Source organism: Humulus lupulus, chromosome 6, assembly GCF_963169125.1.
Source record: "Humulus lupulus chromosome 6, drHumLupu1.1, whole genome shotgun sequence".
In the NCBI taxonomy this organism is placed as follows: domain Eukaryota; kingdom Viridiplantae; phylum Streptophyta; class Magnoliopsida; order Rosales; family Cannabaceae; genus Humulus; species Humulus lupulus.
The window spans coordinates 178,793,669-178,817,065 of record NC_084798.1 but is presented as its reverse complement, the minus strand read 5'-3'; the positions used below and the strand labels follow the sequence as shown (position 1 = coordinate 178,817,065).

General features: G+C 42.0%; 1 protein-coding gene across 10 annotated transcripts in view; it reads right to left on the bottom strand.

Annotated features, from left to right (window-relative positions):
• The window catches only part of LOC133782758 (uncharacterized), a 40,548-nt gene extending 18,761 nt beyond the window's left edge, over positions 1 to 21,787 (bottom strand). For 2 of the 10 annotated variants that reach the window (XR_009870702.1, XR_009870703.1), the window contains exon 1: positions 21,480 to 21,734. Coding sequence is in view for 2 of the 10 variants with exons in the window: in XM_062222127.1 (XP_062078111.1) it covers positions 13,589 to 13,894; positions 13,990 to 14,448 (765 nt within the window). In the remaining 8 variants the exon portion in view is untranslated. Of the gene's footprint in view, positions 1 to 13,284; positions 13,895 to 13,989; positions 14,454 to 19,724; positions 20,877 to 21,479 lie in introns of those variants that run through there. The other 8 variants (XM_062222127.1, XR_009870705.1, XR_009870700.1 and 5 more) reach the window with 8 other exon arrangements.
• Between the last annotated feature and the right edge of the window lie 1,610 nt (positions 21,788 to 23,397).

The window sequence follows — 23,397 nt, the reverse complement described above, 5'->3', positions numbered from 1 at the left end:
TTTTAAATGTTAGTTTGGGATCCCATGTATGGAAGTAAACGTTTTAGTGAAACAGTTATACCGTTTGATCAAAAAATTTGACCCTAAATCATTAATCACATTTAGTTACACAGTTATGGCTAAATGACTCGTTTAGCGAGTCTAGCGCTATTTAAAATAAAAAGTATAACTATTCTTGATTAGGAGGACGTTACACTCTCATTACCCAAAGAATTTATTCTCATACTATTCATGAATTTTTTTCTCTCCCTAGTTTGCTCACTCTCTCACATTTTAGAAATTATATAATGTTTGTTCTAACTTTTCTTATTATTACTTTTAGCACTATATTTTTGTTTGTTATATATCAATGTTGTTCTTCTCTTGTATCTTTTTTTATTCTCTTTACTTTCTCATACTTAAATCTCGAACCTCTTAAAATGTTAGCATCGTTAGTTCATTCCACTTTTCAATCCAAATTTTCTATTAAGAGAAACTGGCTTTTGTGTAGAAATTACCAACTTACACATATTCTCTGCACTTAGGTCCCAAATTTTAAATTTTGGCATTAATTTTTTTAATAAAATCTGAACAATCAAAATAACAATAATAACATAATCTTTTGATTTATTTGTTCTGAATTTAAAATAATTATTAATAATTGTCTTAAGAATATGTTATATTATTATTATTGAAATTTTCATAATTAAAAAATAAATATTTATTACAACTATATTAAAACTACATTTAAGAAACTGTTGTTTAGATATTATAATAAATCTCATATATTTATAAATTAAAAATAATTATGAAATATAATTTTTCAATAAAATTTTAAAATTTTCTATATTCGGAGGAAAAAAAATTAATGCAAAAATCTAAAGTTATTGAGCTAATTGCAAAAGAATGTATAGATTGGGAATTATTTGCCACATAACCTACTTTTTTAACATAAAATTTGGATGAAAAATGAAAATGACTAATGATACTAACTTTTTAATAGGTTAAAAAAAATATTTGAGGTTAGGGAGACATATTAGGTTGGAGGATTTTGCTCTAAATATGCCTTTTTTTTTATGAAATTTGAAAAGAATCATTGCAATTCGCACAATAATAATAGTAGCAGTAGTAATGATAATAATAATAAAAAGAAAAAAAAAACCCTTATGTGGTTGGTGTCGTCAAGATATTCTTATGAACAATCTTGTTATGACACAAGAAAAAATACTTCAGAGTGAGCTAACTTATGTGGTTGGTGTCGTCAAGATATTTTTATGAACAATCTTGATCTGACACGGGAAAAATACTTTAGATATTCAAAATTTTGAGGGCTAAAGCCCTTTTTTATAGGTCAACTATCCCTAATCTTGATTGTAAATGATCAACACTAAACAATTCCACAAAAGGTTTTTTTTTCATAAATACCCACTTTTTATGATTTTTTTTTACATTTTTATGGTACTTCATTTTTTTTTTCAATTTTAATAACTCAAGTTTTCAAAATTACAATTTTAGTATTTTAAAATTACAAAAATACGATTTACACTAAACATCAACTCACAAAACATAACGTTAAAAAAACAACAAAAAAGCAACACAACAACAACCTTACAACAACACAGTGCAACCCATTGTAGCTACAAAAAAACCAAAAAACAACATCAAAAAAATCATTCTTTCATTTAAAAAAAGCAACACACTGCAATACAATATCAAAAAAAGCAACTTAAATGCAACACGACAACAACCTCACAACAATACAGTGTTGAAAAAACAATTAAACATCAATTCATTGCACTAACTCAAAATAAACTAAAAAACAACAAAAAAGCAACTTCAAAACAATTTTCCCTGCATTTTTAAATGTGTCAAAAATAAACTCAAAATATTTCTCTAAATAACTAAACATATATCCAAAATAAACTAAAAAAATAATTGGAAAACAACTAAACATTAACCCACTACATACTAACACATTAAAAAATAACTAAAAAACATTAATTGGACAACAACTAGAAGTCAACACATTGCATACTAACATGTTTTTTTTTTTTTAAATTAAAATATATCTGAGAACAAGTAAACAATAATTAAACATCAACACAACAACATGACAACTATATATAAACTTAAACAACTAAAAAATAACATGAAAACAACTATACATGAATCTACTACTTAGAACTAACAATTGTTTAGATTATACATTTTCATAATTGTGCTCTTTAACATGCAATAATATACTATTCCATTTTGAGCTTTCTTTGTGTGCTTTCTTGTGTTGTGTGGACCAATGTCTACTAATATTACATAGATCAAACACGTACAAGAGTTTAGCTCTCAGTCATGACTTCCCCACATTTTCAAGATGGTGTGATGCCAAGTGTATATGCTTAAATTTTATGGAGTTGGCGAAAGACAGTAACTCCATGCTCATGCATGACTAATTGAAATGAAGTTTTATATGTTAAATCCAATCATCTTAATATATATAAATGGGAAATCTAAAAAAATGCACTAAAAGTTTAAAAAAAATATGAAAAATATGGTGCATTACAAAAATATGGAATTTTTTGATAAAAACACAGAATGACAAAATTGTAAATACGGAGTGGCAAGATCATAAATAAAAGTTGTAACATACAATTTTTTGTGAACAACGTTTACAAACTAGTAAATATCTGTTACAAACTTGTAAATATTTGTTACGTGTTTGTAAATAATATTTACAAAATCCTTTATAGAATTGTAGATTTTTTTGTTTTTTTGTAGATAAAACTTACAAACAAATTTGTAACTAAATTTTTTATTTTTGTAACAATATTTTACAAATCTAGTTTTACAACTGTACGCCCTGATTTTCTCACGGGCTGATTAGCGAGTTGAGCTGCGGCCTAATCATGATTATCTCATGGACATCCCCAAGACCGGAGCTTCCGTCATAAGGTCGTACCTACTTAGCTCGAGGAAACCCAAGGGTTTGCCAAGATTGCCCAAGACTTGAGCCCGGACTCTGGAGGCCGAAGGTCGAGTTAAGTAACCAGCTCGTGGCACGAACTGGGCATGGAGGCTGTGACCCTTCGTAAAGTCAACACACGCAAGGTAAACGTGCATATATCAAAGTGTACGTGTCTGATATGCCCCTGACTTCTCGGACACGCAGCAGGAACATGCGTATTCAGACGCCCACGACTGGGTTGGGCCGTGCGGCGCATTATCTCCTTACCTATTGATTTGACCACACTTATGTGTCAGGTTTAGGAATTAATCATGAATGTCACAGAGTTGATATGATAGGTAAGAAGGTCATGGGATGACCTTCTTACCAACTTCCAGGTGCCTTCTCCTATAAATATGGAGACCCTGGGAGTTGATAGTGGTTGGATTATCTCTTGTAAGAAATATCCTGTAATGATACACCAAGAATAGAGAAATAATATTGACTAGTGGAGTAGAAGGATTTTAACCTTTGAACCACTTAAAAACCGTGTCTTGAGTAACCTTTCCATTTCCTAAGATCATATATCTGTTTCGGTTCATTATTAGCACTAATCCCTTTCTCTTCCTTTCTTAAATTACTTGTTGGCGAAGAACCGCGTCAACAGTTTGGTGCTTTCATTGAGAGGAAGTCCGATTCAGTGCTGTCGCTTACATCCAACTATGGTGACAACTCGATCCAGGCACGGTAACGAGGCAGAGCAACATGATGGGCAGGAGGCTCATCATACTGCCACCTCTGGTGAACAAGTTCCTGAAGTCCAGCAGCGGCCAGGAAAACAGCCAGCGGGCCAAGACGACACCGAAAGTTCGGCGCCTCGGCCGCCTAATCCGAACCCATGTTATTACACTGCGGTGGAAATGGAGAATGCTTAGCTGAGGAGCCAACTAGCAATAGCTAGTCAGCAGATTAAGGATGTGCTGGCCCGACTACCCCCTCTCACAACCGACGTTAACGTCGGAGAGAGGCAAGGCGAGGCTTCTAAGTCTCGCCGGGGTAATCGGTCGAGGCGTAGTCGTTCAGACAGACTTCTGACGCCCAAATCCAGTCCTTCATCACACCATCGAGAGGCAAACTTCAGAGGAATGCCTAGAGCCGAACAACAGCAATACAGTCGTTCGGTCAGAACGTCAACTCCTAGCTCCCAACCATCCTCAAGTGCGCCCAGGAGAGCTCGAAGAAATTCCCGAAGGAGATCCGGGGAGGGCTCACAACATCAACCCGTCCCCAACAACCGTCCTGCGCCTCGTCCAGATCGCCAGACGCGGGACCAGCGGGTTGGCAGGGCCGAAAGGCCCCCACCGAATCTAATCCGACCTGACGAAACCAGGATCGCCTCTCCATTCAGGCATCCTCCGTCTCCGATCAGGTATCCGTCTCCTCCTCGACCCGTTCGAGATATTCCTGCCTACGAAAATAGCAGGAGAGATCCGCCATCAGCTGGACCTTCCCGGCGTAGCAGGGCGCCAGGGGAAAGCCCAGGTCCTCACCACCAAAGGCGGACTCCAAGCCTATCTAGCAGGAGCCACTGGACCGGCAGTCGCCGGAGTGATCTCTCTGGGGGAGACCTGCGCCAGCGTTTGAGTTCGCAAAGTCCTCGAGTCACCCGAGGAGGCGACCTTCGAGATCGCCTCAACTCCCATAGAGGGGAGCAGGTGGGAGGAGACAGCCACACTCGCTCAGGGGGGGCCCTGTCCGAAGTACGTAACAGAGGGAATGCCCCAAATAACCTATCTCAAGATAGGAGGGGCAATAACCCACCAAATATGTACAATGGATCCAGAGCTGTTGAACAGCCCCGGAATAACCAAGGACACCAGGACCAAACCCTCGAATGCCTAACTCAGATGGAGGAGCTGATGAGGAAGCTCCTGACGGAGAAAGAAAAAGATGAGTACGATTCAGGGGACGAGATGGAACTCTTCACCCTCAGTATAGCAGCAATGGCATACCCATCTGGTTTCCGTATGCCTCACTTGTCAAAGTTCAATGGGGCTGGAGATCCATCGAACCATCTAGGGATGTTCAACACCCTCATGATGGCCCATAACATTGGCCCCGAGCTGAGATATTTAATCTTCCCTTCCACATTGACTGGATCTGCCAGATAGTGGTTCAAACAAGGTGAAAAGCAGTCAATCAGCTCCTGGAAGACTTTCTCGCCAGATTTCAAAAGGGCATTCCGAGCCTCCCAGGCCGCTCGCGTTCAGGCCGACTCCCTGGCTAACGTGAGGCAGCAGCCCGGTGAGACTCTGAAGGCCTACCTGAGCAGATTTGCGAGCGTCACTGCTCGAGGCAGAGATGCGGATGATAGCTCCAAGCTCATGGCCATGAGAACTGGAATCCTCGTTGGAGGAGATCTCTGGAAGGATATACAAAGGAAGGGAGTTAGCTCGGTTAACGAATTCCTTAACAGGCCCAAGAATGGCTTAACTTGGAGGAGGCCGAAGCCTCAGCTGTGGGAACCAGCCAGGCCCCCGAACAGACCGCTGGAGTGGGGACGGAGGTCGTGGCAGCGACCCAGAACGTCACACAGAACAACCAGCTCGGAGGAGGCAAAAGAAAGGGGAATGGTGAAGGCAGCCAACACGGTCAAAAGAAGAATAAGTCCATAGACAAGTTTAAGACTGTCTTCGTGACTTATACTGAGCTCACCCAGTCTAGGGAGAATATCTTCCTAGCCAACTCTACTCGAGTCCCCTGGAAGAGGCCGGAGCCATTAAAGCACCACAAGGGGAAGAGAGACGCTTCCAAGTTTTGTCGTTTTCATAACGATGTTGGCCACAATACCGACGATTGTAGACATCTAAAGGATGAGATCGAGACTCTCATTCGAGCTGGCCCCTTGGCTCAATACGTACGGAACAGGGTTCCAGCAAGTCGACCTACCCCTGAAGTCCCGGCCAGTCAGCCCGGCTCTCGGGTAGACTAGGATGTACCTCCTCCTATGGTAGGAGAAGAGATATCCACCATCTCTGGAGGTCTGCACATGGCCGGCATGAGCAGAGGCGCCCAGAAGAGATACGTGAACGAACTAAAGGCTCATAACGGAGTGGAGTTCGTCCCGGAACAGCGTCAGTCGAAGCAGCAGCGATTGGAGAGGCAACCAATCATTTTTACGGAGGAAGATGCGGGCCATGTCCAGTTCCCTCACAATGATCCTCTGGTCGTAGCAGTCTAGCTCGCCAATCAGAGAGTGAGGAGGGTACTGATAGACAACGGGAGTTCGGTGAACCTCCTATTCCGATCCACCTTAGAGAAGATGGGTTTGACTGTCGCCGAGTTGAAGGCAACCTCCATGATGTTGTATGGTTTTTCGGGAGAAGGATCAACAGCGATAGGGACGATAGAGCTGGTGATCACCCTAGGTGAAGGATCTCGGACAGTCTCCAAACTCCTCGAGTTCGTGGTCATTGACTGCTCTGCTGCCTACAACGCCATTTTGGGACGATCTACGCTCATAGCTTTCGAGGCCGTCACGTCCATTCGCCACCTCGCGATGAAATTCCCTACTTCGATGGGAATCTGCACTATCCATGGCGATCAGCTCGCTGCCAGGGAATGCTTCAGCATTTCCATGAAGGGAACATCTAAACCCGGGCAGCTGGCAATGGCCATTCAAGGTGAAGAGGAATCTCAGGAACCCGTAGCAGATCCTGAGATTGAAAAACCTCAAAGCGCCGAGGGGGAAAATGTCGTCTTAAGTGAGGATATTGGCCCCCGAATAGGCGAGGATAGATCCGAGCTCCAGGCGATTGAGGAGCTCGAAGAGGTGAGTATCGATCCACAGAACCCTTGTCGGAAGGTCAAGCTCGGGAAAAACTTCTGTATCAAGAGGAAGGCGGAGATGACTAAGTTTCTACAGGATAACCTGGACGTGCTTGCCTGGTCCCACGAGGACATGGTGGGAATTAGCCCGAGTGTCATCATGCATACACTTTATCTAGATAAAAGCGTTCCTGCCAAGTCTCAGAAGCAAAGACGTTTAGGAATAACCCGGGCTGAAGCCCTAGAAGAAGAAGTAGCCTGGCTCAAAAAATGTGGCTTCATCCGTGAAGCTAAGTTTCTAATCTGGGTCGCCAACCCCATGCTAGTTCCAAAGCCTAACGGGAAATGGCAGACCTGCATAGACTTCTCCGACCTGAATAAAGCCTGCCCCAAGGATTGCTTTCCATTGCCCAGGATTGATCAGTTGGTAGATGCCACGTCAGGGCACGAGCTCATGTCCTTTATGGACGCGTACTCGGGCTACAATCAGATCGCGATAAATCCGGCGGACCAGGAACACACCAGCTTCATGACCCCGACTAACGTCTATTGTTACAAGGTCATGTCGTTCGGTCTGAGGAACGCCGGAGCTACCTACCAAAGGCTAGTAAATAGAATGTTCACAGACCAGATCGGAAAAAACATGGAAGTGTACGTTGATGACATGCTAGTCAAGTCAAAGACTGCCGATAACCATGTTTCTGACCTGGAAGAATGTTTTAAGATAATGCAGGAATATGGCATGAGGCTCAATCCACAGAAATGCACTTTTGGAGTCGCATCAGGGAAATTCTTGGGGTTCATAGTCAATTCTCGAGGAATTGAGGCGAACCCCGACAAGATCAGATCATTGCTCGAGCTTCCTTCACCCAGGTCGCGAAAAGATGTCCAAGGCCTGACAGGAAGAGTGGCAGCCCTCAACCGGTTTATTTCCAAGTCCACCGATAAGTGTTTTCCCTTCTACAACCTGCTCCGAGGAAACAAGAAGTTTGAATGGTCAGTAGAGTGCGAAAGTGCATTCCTCGACCTGAAGGCACATCTGGCTGAGCCGCCCGTGCTATCCAAACCCAAGGCAGGGGAGCCTCTTTTTCTCTACCTGGCTGTCACTGAGGATGCAGCTAGTGCCGTACTGGTACGAGAAGAGGACCAAGTTCAGAAGCCAGTCTACTACATCAGCAAGAGACTTCTTGGGGCTGAATCCCGATACCCGCTGATGGAGAAATTGGCGTTCTGCCTTTTCACGGCTTCGCGAAAGTTCAGGCCGTACTTCCAGTCCCACTCGATTCACGTCATGACCGATCAACCTTTAAGGAAGGTTTTGCAAAAACCTGAAGCATCAGGACGTTTGTTAAAGTGGACAATCGAACTCAGTCAGTTCGAGATTCTGTACACTCCGCGAACTGCTATAAAAAGTCAAGCCCTGGTCGATTTCATGGCAGAGTGCACGGGATTCCAGGAGGATCCCGCAGAAAACTCACCCCAAATCAGCTTGCCCCAGGCTTCGTGGAGGGTCTTTGTAGATGGTTCATCCAACGAGAACGGCTCCGGAGCTGGAATCATTTTGATATCCCCCGAGGGACATAGATTCCACTCGGCACTGAGATTCGGATTCGAAGCCTCCAACAACGAGGCCGAATACGAAGCTTTGCTGGCCGGGCTAAGAGTAGCCCAGGACTTGAAGGCGAACTCAGTCCAGTGCTTCAGTGACTCCCAGCTCATGGTAAACCAGGTCCTGGGCGAATATCAAGCACGGGGACCCAAGATGGCCGCCTATCTGGCGAAGGTAAAAGTTGAGCTGTCCGCGTTTGAGCGAGGCTCGATCGACCAGATACCTCGGGAGCAGAATGCTAACGCAGATGCTCTTGCCAAGCTCGCCACCTCTGGGGAAACGGAGACCTTGGGGCTGGTACCAGTCGAATTCTTGGAGAAACCAAGCGTAGAAGATGTCAGGACGGAGGTCAAGATGATCGATGCCAGACTGACCTGGATGACCCCCATCCTTGAATATCTCGCCAAAGGCAAGCTGCCTGAAGGATGTAACGATGCACGGCGAGTCCTGTACCAAGCTCCTAGGTATACGATAGTTGATGGGGTGTTGTACCGATGTGGGCACTCCCTACCTCTCCTCCGATGTGTTCTTCCAGGCGAAGCAAAGGCCATCCTACAGGAAGTGCACGAAGGATTTTGCAGAGACCACACTGGGGGGCAAAGCTTGGCCTTAAAGGTCCTAAGGCAAGGATATTACTGGCCAACTCTGTCCAAGGACTCGATCTCATAAGTGAAGAAGTGCGACAAATGTCAGCGGTTCGCCGCAGTTGCCCGAGCTCCTCCAGTCGAGCTAAAGATGATCTCGTCCCCATGGCCGTTTGCTGTTTGGGGGATAGACTTGGTTGGCGCCCTCCCCACTGGAAAGGGCGGGGTCCGCTACGCCGTGGTGGCCATCAACTACTTTACAAAGTGAGCTGAGGTAGAACCCTTGGCGACGATAACTTCCAAGAAAGTGCTTGACTTCGTGGTTAAAAACATTATCTGTCGATTCGGCCTGCCCAAGAAGATCGTTTCTGATAACGGCACTCAGTTCGACAGCGACCTGTTCACCGAGTTTTGTGAAAGGCACGGAATTGTGAAAAGTTTCTCCTCCGTGGCCTATTGTAATGCCCCGGATTCCCTAATGTGGTTTAACGGCTGGATTTGTAGGCTGGGAGGGCCATAATTGCTTAATCATGCCATTAAATGTGTTTATGCATGTTTATGAGAATTATATTATAATATAATGTTAATTGTATGCATGTCGGTGATATATGTTGAGACCACATTATGATGTGGGTTTGTTCAAGCTGTTCGACATGAGACAATCGTAGAACATTGATTAGCGGTTTAGTCACAACAAGTATAAGTGTTGGGACTTGGGTTGAGTCTCGGGGTGATTTTGATGATTAGAGCGTTACCGGGAGATAAAGGGTAACGGGTTGTGAATTATTGGTGTTTGAGATTATTGAGAATAGCGGGAATTGGAGAGCGTTAATTATGATTAACGAGTTAGGAGGAAAGTACCAAATTTTCCCTTGGGAGCCTTTAGAAAGTATTTAATGACCTAGGGGTAAAATGGACATTTCACCCCTAGGATAGATATAACTCTTGATGGCTGAAGAAGGTAGTGGAAAAACAGAGTATGCAAGAGGAGTTCTCCCGTACCTTCTTTTCTTCATTTTTCTTTGTGGTTTCTGAACCAATTTTGAGGATTCAAGCTTGGGAAGCAAGCCTTGGGAGTTTGGGAGTGTGTTCCACCATTGAAGACCATCATAAGCCGAGCCTTGGGTAAGTTTCTAACCATGGTTTTCTCTGGTTTGCCTTGTTCTGGTTTTATTTTGCAGCTGAGATGTTTAGGGTGAATTCATGGTTTTGTTGGGAGTTTTGGCTAGGGTTCCCATGCTTGTGATGTTTGGGGTGTGTTGGGATGGTTTTTGGGTTCTTTTGGCATCAAGAATAGGCTTTGGAAGCTTGGAAATCGAGTTAGAATCGAGGAAGTTGAAGAAGGTCGGTTCAGGGGTATTTGGGCCTGGAGGTAGCGCTACAGCGCCCACCCTAGGGCGCTATAGCGCTCCTCAGGAGGCTTTCTAGCACTTGGGAGGTTCTGAGTAGAGCGTTGTGGCGCTAGGGGTTGAGCGCTGTAGCGCTACCCTGTTCCTTCTAAGTCCCGTTTTGAGTGTTTTTAAGGGTTTTTGACTTGGGGTTTCAATCCTTAAGGCCCGGGATCGAATCTACTCACCGTGTGGGCATGTTTCGAGGTCCCGAGGGTGGTGCTTAGGTTAAGACCCTATTATTGTGGATTCTCATTAATGGAGGTCATAATTGGTTGTGATTAGGTAACCGCTAAGGAACTAAAAGATCGATCGTTCTCAGGGGTCGTCTTTCTCATACTTCTCGCTCGAACTTGAGGTAAGAAAACGGAGTATGAGTACAACTGCACCCTGTATAGGGATATGACATGCATGGTTTGATATTAAAGCATGTTGGTTGATATATGTGGACGTGGATTGCATATTAAATCCTAATGAATGTTGATTACCTGTTTGAGACACTGACTAGTCAGGGACCGACTCTAAAGTCGATGATTACGCATTGAATGGCTCTATGGCATTAATGCGGGACCGGCCCTAAGGTCGAAGAACTTATAAGCGCTTGCCTGGTCTATGACCAGATGTCTATAGCCAAGGTATATGACCCCGGTGACCGTTAGTCACGTGGCTAAGAGACGTTGTCCATAGCTTCGACTCTAGAGTCGTGAGGAAGGTTATGATGGTGACTAATCACCATGCACCTATCCTGGTCGAACATATAGAATCACTTATCAGTTAAGCCCTGGTGACCCTATCATCACATGGCTAGAAGGAGCGATGCTCATTATTGTGACTTTTGGCTATTGTCAACGGTTATTATGATCGTTTTTGATATTATATCATGTCTTATTGTGTTTTCTTGCTGGGCCTTGGCTCATGGGTGCTATGTGGTGCAGGTAAAGGGAAGGAAAAGCTTAACCAGCCCTGAGTGGAGAGCTTGGGCGATGTTGTGTACATACAGGGCCACTTGACCGCCACGGTCAAGGAGTTCTCAGAAGGACTAGGGGTTTACCCTATTTTTGCCGCTTAGGCCGGCGGGGATTGTAAATTTGGAACTATAGCGACTCTTTTGTATTACGAACTACTTGTAAACATTTTGAAAGGCTCATGAGCAATTTATTTACTTAATGAAATGTACCCTTTCCTTTTTGCTGGTTTTTCACCTTAACCTGATATTAACACTTAGATCACGTTTTTAACCAAAGGACTCGGGTAGCGGGTCAAATTTCTGGTTCACCGTTCACCGTAACTGTTCTGGGGTAACCAGGGCGTTACACCTATCCTCAGGCGAATGGCTAGGTCAAAGCTGTCAACAAGACCCTAAAGGCGAGCCTCAAGAAGAGATTAGACGAAGCAAAGGGGGTCTGGCCAGAACAGCTCCCCCAGGTCCTATGGGCATACCGGACCTCGCATCGGACTTCTACGGGTCATACTCCCTTTTCCCTAACCTTTGGGAGTGAGGTAGTCCTCCCCGTGGAAATTAAGGTGCTTTCGCATAGAGTCCAATCTTACGACCAAGATCGAAACCACGAGCTCCTGTGCAATTCCCTCGATCTAGTTGATGAAAGGCGAGAAGATTCGCAACTCCAGCTCGCCCACTATCAGCAAAAGATCACTCGCTATTTCAACTCCAAAGTCAAAAAGCGCGCCTTCAGCGTTGGCGACCTGGTCCTAAGGAGAGTTTTCCTGGCCGGGAAAGATCCCAAAGAGGGAGTTTTGGGACCAAACTGGGAAGGACCATACCAGGTCATCGAAATCATTAAGGAAGGAACTTATAAGTTAGCTCGACTTGATGGAGGGGCGGTCCCGCGGAATTGGAACGCCATCCACTTAAAGAAATATTATCAATGATTCACTTGTAAGGCTTGGAAGGCCACTTTTTATGTATGAATGAGAATTAGCTTTTTGTACATGTTTGCAAGTGTAATCTAAAGTAACCATGAAAGACCCTTTCCCAGTTACTTGGGGGGCATATGGTGCCTGGATATAACCAGGTCTCCTTAATGACTTAGAAGTTGATTCATATCGATTGACCGTTGTTTTTCTTAAAAAACGCGAGATATTGATAAGGATTAAACGCTAACTAAGTCCTATCCTGGATATAACTGGGTCATAAAACTTAGAAGTTGATTTAAATCTATTTGATCGTGGTTCTTCTTAAAGAGCTCGAGATATGGATAAAAGTTAACACGAACTAAGTTTTCAAATTAAGTTCCTAATCCTAACCGGGTCATAAAACTTAGAAGTTGATTTAAATCTATTTGATCATGGTTCTTCTTAAAGAGCTCGAGATATGGATAAAAGTTAACACGAACTAAGTTTTCAAATTAAGTTCCTAGTCCTAACCGGGTCATAAAACTTAGAAGTTGATTTAAATCTATTGATCGTTGTTCTTCTTAAAGAGCTCAAGATATGGATAAAAGTTAACACGAACTAAGTTTTCAAATTAAGTTCCTGGTCCTAACCGGGTCATAAAACTTAGAAGTTGATTTAAATCTATTGATCGTTGTTCTTCTTAAAGAGCTCGAGATATGGATAAAAGTTAACACGAACTAAGTTTTCAAATTAAGTTCCTGGTCCAAACCGGGTCATAAAACTTAGAAGTTGATTTAAATCTATTGATCATTGTTCTTCTTAAAGAGCTCGAGATATGGATAAAAGTTAACAAGAACTAAGTTTTCAAATTAAGTTCCTGGTCCGAACCGGGTCATAAAACTTAGAAGTTGATTTAAATCTATTGATCGTTGTTCTTCCTAAAGAGCTCGAGATATGGATAAAAGTTAACAAGAACTAAGTTTTCAAATTAAGTTCCTGGTCCTAACCGGGTCATAAAACTTAGAAGTTGATTTAAATCTATTGATCGTTGTTCTTCCTAAAGAGCTCGAGATATGGTTAAAAGTTAACGCGAACTAAGCTTTTTAAAAAAAAAGGTTGTAACCAAAATGCGTAAAGGCAAGGAAGAGGATCAATTAAAAGCGTTAAATCAAATTGTCTCGAGGTGAAAGCACCTCATGCAAAGGTTACATAAAAAGTATTTAAAAATATTGAAGGGCACAAGAGAAGAAACCCCCTAAGCTCCACCAGGTGGCCCCTTGGAGGTCGTCGTCTCGCCTTGCTCAGCTGCACCAGCACCATCCCCGGTCTCCGAGGGCGCCTCTTTATCAAGGCGAGCTTGGAACTTCACCAGCAAGCGCTCCCAGAGGCTCGCTGACATGAAGGAGAATTATGCATCTGGATTGTAGACCCAGCAATGGTAGAACAGATCTTCCATGGACTTTTCCGAAGTTGTCCGCTTGGCCTCTTGGGCAGCCTGGGCGACCTGGACCTCAGTCTTCGCGGCATCTAGGTCTGTCCGCGAGGTGGCGAGAGAGGCCTCGAGCTCTTGGACGTTCGAGTGGGTTTTTTCCAACTCGACTTGCGAGGCCGCCAAGGCATCCTTGGCTGCCTGCAGGGTAGTCTGGTGCTCGCTCCTCATGTCCTCGAGCTGAGTTTTGGTCCTGACAATGCTCCGGTGAAGGGCAACGGCTCTCTGCGAAGTTGAAAAGACAATTGCCTTAGAAAAAAGGGAAGGAAAAGTAGAGCAAAGTGTAATGATAAAAACCGCAAAAAAGTAAGTTAGCTTACCGTCATGGCCATGCCCAATGAAGACTCCAGCACACCCACCGGGCTCAGTGTCTCGATGGCCCGGAGCTCCTTCTCGGTGAACCTGTATATGTGGCTGGCGGCGTAGTTCGCCGACTCATACACTGTTCCCCGGAAGGCCTCGGGGATCTTCTCCAAGTCCTGGGGATTGACAGGGATGCGTACATCGGAGGGTACAACCGCCGAAGCCCCGAGCTCCGTTCCTACGTCCCGGGTGGCGGCTGGAGCTTGCGGAGGGGGTGGAGGCATGTTGCTTCCCCCTGCAGCAGGAAGAATCGCTCCCGCGACCTGGGCAGCCGGGGTTTGCTCCTTCTCCTTTGCCGGAGACTTAGTGGGGACCCCAGCGGCGTTCTTGGACGTCCGGAGCCTTTTCATTTTTGGCCCAGCTGAGGGGTTCCCCCCGAAGACCGCACCTCGCAGGCTCTCCTCGGGCTGAGACATCTCTTCTGTCAAAACAAAAACATGGTTAGTACGAGTTAGCAACCATACAGATACAAAAACAAAGGGGTAAAGATAAAAAGTATATGAATACTATGGGAATCCTACCCCCCGAGCTCGAAGAAGAATCTAAGTCGATTACTTCCTGAACTAGCGCAGGTTCTGGCTCTGAGGCTGACTCAGGGCTAGATTCCTCTACGTATTGCCTAAGCCCCGGAGCTACGGCACCCCTCCGGAGTGATGGCCATGTCCGAAGGTTGGTCCCATACTCCTCGAATAGGATCGACCTAAAGGCTAGGGTGTTATCTACTACTACGGTACCCCTAGGCCGGCTATCTTGGTAGTCCAGCACAAGCCGGTCGACACAATGGAGCAGGATTGTGTTCAGGTTCGGATCACTTCGGTGACGATGGACGAGCTGCCTAGGATTGAACCTAGCCAGCTGGGGGTCTGCTGTGGCCCTATCTAGACTCCTAAACATGTAAGGGTTACCTTGGCCAGAAGGACCCTCGGCTGCTCCGGATTGGATCCTCTCCTCGCCCGTCCCCGGGACGGCCTCCAAAGCCCGCTTCCTATTCCTCACGAGGGGAACTTTGTCGCCCTCGTCCTCCTCATCTTCATCTCCTGCGACCTCCTCCACGATGATGGGTCGGGTGTCACGAGCTGGGGGAAGCCCCCGGGGCCTCCTGAGGTTTAAATTCTGATTTGGGAAAATCAGCTTGCAGGCTATCATCGTCTCGTCTGTTACGAGCACGCGGTAATCTTTCTCGCTGGGGGGCAAGCCCGCCAGCCTCTCGTATTGGGCCCCAAGGGTCACAGATTTCTCCGTCCTCGCGAAGATAGCTGCAGAATTAGTCTAAGTCAGAAAGAGGTACGGGAGGAGCTAAAACGACACTTAACTTACAAGCTAAGGATGAAAAACACTTACGAGGACGATTGAAGTAATGGAGCTCGCAATTCCTGAACCCCGTCGACATGAAGAATTGATCCTTAAAGTCGTTGGGGTGGCTGGGCAGCTCGATGACCGCAGCCGTATTGGGGAATCGGGTTAAGTAGTCAAACCCGTCACCTCGCCCCCGCTGATCCGGGCTGGCCTTGAGGCAGAAAAAGTATAAAATGTCCACTGGAGTGGGGACCTCCCAGTCATGCTTCAAAAATAAATATCTCAACCCCGCCAACAACCGATAAGAGTTGGGGGGAGCTGAAATGGTGCCAACCTCACATAATTGAGGAAGTCCGCGAAATACTGGTCCAGCGGGAGGAATGCCCCCGCCTTGAAATGCTTGCCGCTCCAAGCCGCGAATACCTCGTCGAGCGACGCGCAGCTCCGCTCGCCTTCCGCGGGAGGTCGGGCCACCATAGATGTTCTCCCCAGGGCGACGTTATGGGAGAGAAAGATTTTGTTGATCTTCGCCTGGTCGGTGACCTTTGAGACGATCCTCTCCGCCTCAAAGAAGGCATCGGGGGCGACCTCGACCTCCTGCTCCACCGCCGGCCCAAAGTTAGGGATGGGGGAGTCCGGCATCATCGCCTTTCCTTTGTCTTGCTGTGAGGCTGAGACGGTCTTCTTGGGAGCGTTCCTTTTTGGTGCCATCTGGTCGCCTAACGAACAAGAGAAAATATTTCAGAAAAGGCGACCCAAGCGTGAGGAAAAATCAAATGTTATTTGCACGAGCTGAGATAAGCCCAGCCCGTGGAGAGTGGGACCACGCGGTTCAATGAACACGCGCCTGTGCTCCCAACAGATCCCAAATTACTCGGAATTCGTGTGTCAGGAGAGTCAGGAATTCGATAGGCAAGGAAGGCAAAACCGCCTGTGAGGCGTGTCCCCTAAGCTACCCGGTTTTGCACCCAAAATATGTCAAAAATCCTACCCAGAAAGTGTCCCCAGAAAAAGCATCCTGTAAACCATACTCTTAAGTGATTTCCTACAGCAAAAATACCCTAACCTAAAAGGCTTTCACCCTCCGTATCCACAAAACCCAGTAAACCCTTGCATGCGGCTACAATAAAAGATTTACCTAAGCTACAGTGAAATATATTTTCAAAACACACATGGTTAGGAAACTTACAGTGTTTGGCTGGGAGGTGGATGAAGGTGTCGCCTAGGTGAAAGCTTCGTCGGAGTATTGGCTTCCAAAGCTTTGAAGAAATCCTTACGTCTGAGCTTCTTGAACGCTGAAGAGAAGAGAAGAGGGTTTTTCTTCTGAGATGAAGAGAGAAGAAGGAGAGAATTCTTGAGGAATTTCAAAAGAAAGGGTGGTCCATGCTTGGGGTGGCCACCCCTTTTATATACGTGAAGGGTCACGTATAGAGGGCTGTTGGATGGCCCTGACGTGGGATCCAAGGCCCTCCACTCGAAATACGAAACGACGGCTGGGCATAGGCTAGGCCATTAAATGCGGTTCTCGGAAGACGTACCGTCACCAACCATGATGTTCCACGTATCAGGCGCCTGCGTAAAGTGTGGAATATGAAGAGTTCGTGGGGGAGCCTAAAAGTCCCTACTGTGGCCTTATACGACGTCGTATGCCACGAGCAGGGGCTTGGGGGCAAATGTACGCCCTGATTTTCCCACGGGCTGATTAGCGAGCTGAGCTGCGGCCTAATCATGATTATCTCGTGGACATCCCCAAGACCGGAGCTTCTGTCATAAGGTCGTACCTCCTTAGCTCGAGGAAATCCAAGGGTTCACCATGATTGCCCAAGACTTGAGCCCGGACTCTGGAGGCCGAAGGTCGAGTTAAGTATCCAGCTCGTGGCACGAGCTGGGCATGGAGGCTGTGACCCTTTGTAAAGTCAACACACGCAAGGTAAACGTGCATATATCAGAGTGCATGTGTCTGATATGCCCTTGACTTCTCGGACACGCAGCAGGAACGTGCGTATTCAGACACCCACGACTGGGTTGGGCCGTGCGGCCCATTATCTCCTTACCTATTGATTTGACCACACTTATGTGTCAGGTTTAGGAATTAATCATGAATGTCACAGAGTTGATATGATAGGTAAGAAGGTCACGGGATGACCTTCTTACCAACTCCCAGGTGCCTTCTCCTATAAATATGGAGACCCTGGGTGTTGATAGGGGTTGGATTATCTCTTGTAAGAAATATCCTGTAATGATACACCCAGAATAGAGCAATAATATTGACTAGTGGAGTAGAAGGATTTTAACCTTTGAACCACTTAAAAACCGTGTCTTGAGTCACCTTTCCATTTCCTAAGATCATATATCTGTTTCGGTTCATTATTAGCACTAATCCCCTTTCTCTTCCTTTCTTAAATTACCTGTTGGCGAAGAACCGTGTCAACAACAACTAAGAAAGATATTTTTGTAACTAATATTTACGAAAATATTTTATAGTTAAGAAATCATAAACAAAATATACATAAAAATATTATATTTTTCTATATTATTACAATATTGTACCAAAAAAATTACATGAATCGTCATATTTATGCTATACAACTTAAAAATACAAATTTAAGATATTCATTATTTATGTTGACGCGATTCTTCGCCAACAGGTAATTAAGAAAATAAGAGGAAGGGATTAGTGCTTAACTATGAACCGAAACAGATGAATGATCTTTTGGAGATGGACTGGTGACACAATTACGTTTTTTAGGTGGTTCAAAGGTTAAAATCATTCTACTCCACCAGTCAATATTATTGCTATATGCTTGGTATTCTTTTACAGAGTATTTCCTTACACAATAGAATCCAACCATTTGCAACTCCCACGGTCTCCATATTTATAGGAGAGGGCACCTGGGAGTTGGTAAGAAGGTCATCCCGTGACCTTCTTACCTATCATGTCACTTCTGTGACATTCATGATTAATTCCTAAAACCTGACACATGAAGTGTGGTCTAATCAATAGGTAAGGGGGATAATGGGCCGCACGACCCAACCCAGTCGTGGGTGCCAAAATACGCACGTTCATGTTGCGTGTCCGAGAAGTCAGGGATATATCAGACACGCGATGTCTGATATATGCACGTTTACCTTGCGTGGTTGACTTTACAAAAGTTCAAAGCCTCCAACTCCAGCTCGTACCACGAGCTGGATGCTTCCCTCGACATGTGGCCTTCAGAGTCCAGACTCAGTCCTTAAGTAATCTTCGTGAACCCTTGGATACCCCGAGCTAACGAGGTAGGACCTGACGACAACAGCTCCGGTCATGGGGGATCCACGTGGCTGATATAGTTTAGGCCGTATCTCAGCTCGCTAATAGCCCGTTGGAAAATCAGGGCGTACAATTTATAAAACACTTTATTGAATGTAGTGGTGAAAAACAATATTTTCTTAAAACAAGTTTTACATTTTTGTAACAACAATTTACAAAACTAATTTCACAACTAAAAAGTTTATTTTTGTAACTCACATTTACATAAATATTTATAAATTTATTTAACATGATTATTACAAAGATTTACAAAACTAATTTTTTAACTTTAAATATATTTTTGTAACAAAACTTGAAACTTGGATTATATTATGATTTTGGTTTAACATTGAGTGTTGAGACTTGACTAGCTATGATTTAAAAAATATATATAATATTTTTATAAAGAATAATAATATTGTGATTATCTTTAACTGTATATTGTAACATATAGTTATTAATATTAATTTTAATTAACAACATATTGTAACTTGTATAAATATTTATTTTAATATTAATAAATACATTCTTTTTAAATAAAAATAAATTAATCTACTTTATTGAAGATAGTAGCTATGATATTATCACTTTTATTATTATATTATTTGTTAAGCTTGAATTTTCATTAAAAATGGACACAAAAAGACAAAAAAAAAAATTTAACACGTACAAATCTGTAATAAGTGAGAGAGAATAATTTATATATATTATCTCTTATTGTGAAAGCGTGTGAGTATAAATATAAATACATAATTGAAATTACAAGGGTAAGAATATATACCCTTGGAAAGAACCGTAATTTTGTGAGTAATTTAATATACCGTATAAATTTTTTTTTTTTTAAATTACGGTGTTATATGTAATTAATCCTATATAAATTTGTGTGTGTTATACATTAGATCAACCGAACATAAATTAAAAAACTACACAAAAACAATATTTTGGGGTACATATTTAGATAATTTATGAAACAATATTAATCAAATACATATTACCATAAATTAAAAATACCACTTACTATAAATATTATACATTGTCTTACTAAAATCCATTCTACAATATCAAATACAAATAAATAATAATAATAATAATAATAATATCTCATCATAGAAAAAGACGACAAAAATTTTTATAGCTCATGACTTTCATATTATATATATTTATATATATATAATCAACAAAATTTTGGATTTATGTGACTTCAAAGCTCTAGCATGTTCATCTACTAATCATCATACAATATTTCTAGTCAAAGAACTTATGGCGCAAGACACTAAAACACTAGCCCTTCTCGCTCATGCAGCTACAAGATAACATAACCGTATATACCCACTTGTTGGAGAACTAAAAAAAAAAAATCACACGCAACCATGTACTCCTTCAAGCTCACCAGTCTCCGTTGAAAATAAAGTAGAATTTTTTTATACAAATATATAAATGAATAAGATTACTGCTATGGTTGTGAATTGTTTTTCTACAAGTTTCATTAGGAGTTTTAAATAGGACAAGGAAGAACTATATTCAAAACTCATCTCGTTAGTCATATGTAAGTTAATTCAAACATATGTAATTTTAAGTGGCCTGTAAGCATCTCCTTCTTTTCCCTTGTAAGCTTTTATTCACGTGAGCACAATCACTGTTTCTGATGTTTTTTTGTGCATTGTTTTCTTCCTATCTGTAGTGGGTTGAATCAAGCAGCGACAAACTTCTATTCATTTGATCAAGGGAGAATCGCTGCTTATAGACTTTATGAGATGATTAGTCGGTCATCCTCTACTGTTAATCAAGAGGGAACTACTCTTCCATCTGTTCAAGGAAACATTGTGTTTCGGAATGTATATTTCAGTTATCTTTCTCGTCCCGACATCCCTATTTTGAGTGGTTTTTACCTCACTGTACTTGCTAAGAAGGCAGTGGCACTTGTTGGCAGAAATGGATCTGGAAAAAGCAGTATCATCCCACTTATGGAGCAGTTTTATGATCCTACATTAGGTATGATGTTTATTTGTGGCCTTAAATTTTTTAAGATTCAGCCAAGACCTTTAGAGATAAATTTCTGCTTGCACACATCAATCCTTTTTTTCTTTTTTGGTGCAGGGGAAGTACTTTTGGATGGAGAAAATAGAAAAAACTTGAAATTGGAATGGCTTAGAAACCAGATAGGACTAGTCACGCAGGAGCCCACTTTACTTAGTTTGAGCATGAGAGATAATATTGCCTATGGGCGGGATGCTACATTTGATCAAATTGAAGAGGCTGCTAAGATAGCACATGCACATACATTTATTAGCTCACTTGAGAAAGGATACGAAACACAGGTAAAAAGCTGGAAGAGAGATTAATGTCATATTAACTTTGTTTTGAAGCTTTGATGGCACCGTAAAAATGAACTAAAAAATACCGGAACAGTATAAACAAAAAAATATCCGCATAACCGTAAAAAAGAAATTTTTGGGATATAAAAAGTGTATTATGTAAATATCTCTTCAAAAATCAAGTTCTATAGTTTCAAGAGCAAGTACACTCACAGCACACACATGTATGTAATTTAATCATATATCTATAGAAACAGTTAAAAAACATATAATCGATCCTCCAAGAATTACAGTATACAACTAATTTTTGAACAATCCTCGAGTTTTTTTCATCAACTAAAGAAAACTTTTTTTTTCTTAAGTGAAGCAAGGAAACACATATTCATTCATGATCAAAACAGATTCAGAAAACAAGGAAAGGAAAGAGGCACTTGATAGATTTTAATTTATGCTAATGAGCAAAACAATCAATAAAGATCATCAATCATCATCAAACTTATCACAAAAACTTGAAGTATATCAATGGAGCTTTGAACTAGATACATACCTCTTCATTTATGAGCATTAGGCATGCTTGGGAGCACTCCACTTTATGCAAACAACAAAACCAAAAGCGAACCAAGAGGGGAAGGGAACATGGATACTCACCAATCAACACACCCACAACCTCATCTCAGAGATGATACCAAAAACACTTCAACCACACATATGGCAGCCAAGTAGTCTTAATAAATAGACTACACAAAATGTGTCTTATACACGTAACAATGCTATCCAAAATGGTATCATGGTCTAGTGTGGATTCTAACCCAATGGGTTGGTTAGTAATTAAGATAGGTGCATCATGTGCCTCAAATGTAGTAAGTACCATACCATTATGGTCTTAAATAAACAATAAGCACTGCACTATGCATATAAATACATAATTTTTCATACATGCTGGCACTTAAGTGAGTCACATGATTATGTAAAGTCCATATAAAAAATTCTAACATCACTTCCATGCAAGCAACCTCGATCAACTAACAAATAACAGAAAACAATAAGCAATGCAGGATAATCAATAAAATAAGCAAAACACAATCAAAAGGTTCAAACAGAACAAACAAGAAAATAAACTACCATCGCACACAACACCTCTGCACTGACATCTCTATTTATGGTGGGTGCCAGACATCGCTTTAGTCTTTGTAATGATAGATAAATGTTGTTACATGTGCCCGTGTACTATTGCACTGCATACCAATATTACTTCTTATTTACATGGAAAAAAATACACATTAAACAACTCTTATATATATAGTACTAAAAATATTCTTATATATACACAATTGCTTAATAGTTTTGCACCACATTTTTTGTGATTGTGATATTTTATAGCGTGGTAATTATAATATGGTAATATGTGATCGATCCACTACACATACTCTGTAAGATTTACTCCAAGACTGCACAATTAATGAGTAAGAAACTTGTTGCAACTTTTATTTATTTATTTATTTTGATCAGAAACAGGACATCTTATTTAAACTCATAAAATGGTGGACAGAGAGGAGCCGTGAGTGTTTTGTAAAAACAAAACTTTAATAAGGGAAATAGCTTTTCAAAAGCATTTATTAGCAAAATGGCTTTTTTTTAATTAACAATAAAACTTAATGAAAACTCACTTAATTAACATTAATTTGGGCAGAATTAGATTGAAAATAAACAAAAAACTTTGGAGAGAGAAATACTCATGCTTTCTTGAACCTGAGTGCGCCTCCACTCTCCTCAACTTCTCTTCTTCAATGATATTCACGTTTCCTTATTTCTGTTGAATTTTTATGATGTCACTCATCTTGACTGCTACACTAATAAATTTTATTCAGTTGCTATAATGATCAAGAAACCACCATTAAAGAGAAAGGAAAATTTCCATTCAACAGTTGTAAATGTTAGTAATTTACTTGAATCTCATTTTTAATAATTGGATATTCATTATTTAGAGTTATATAACTATATTTAGCATAAATATTTTTTTGTGCTGAAAAAAAATCTGGTGTGAAAATAAGTTCAACTTGAGGTTGAAGACAGCCTGCCAATAAGTGATCTTGTGCAACTTGCAATTTTCAGTAGTGATCAAATTGCATTGAACGATCATATCTAAATCATAGGATCAAATGGGGTCTCTTAGAGCCACTTTGTATGTTTTAACTACGTACCTTTCCAATGTGAAGTTTCTACATGACAATATAATTTTGGAGCATGTGGGCAATGAGGATATAATGCGAGAAAGTGTCCAAGTTGACATGCGTCATAAGATGTTTGAAGCACAACTTATATGTTTTATTATTATTATTATTATTATTATTATTATTATTATTATTATTATTATTATCATGTGGTTTTGTAAATACTATGTATCAAGTTCCTTGTTTAAATCTATGCAAATTTTGTTGAGATTTATCTCATATTAGTGCATTTTT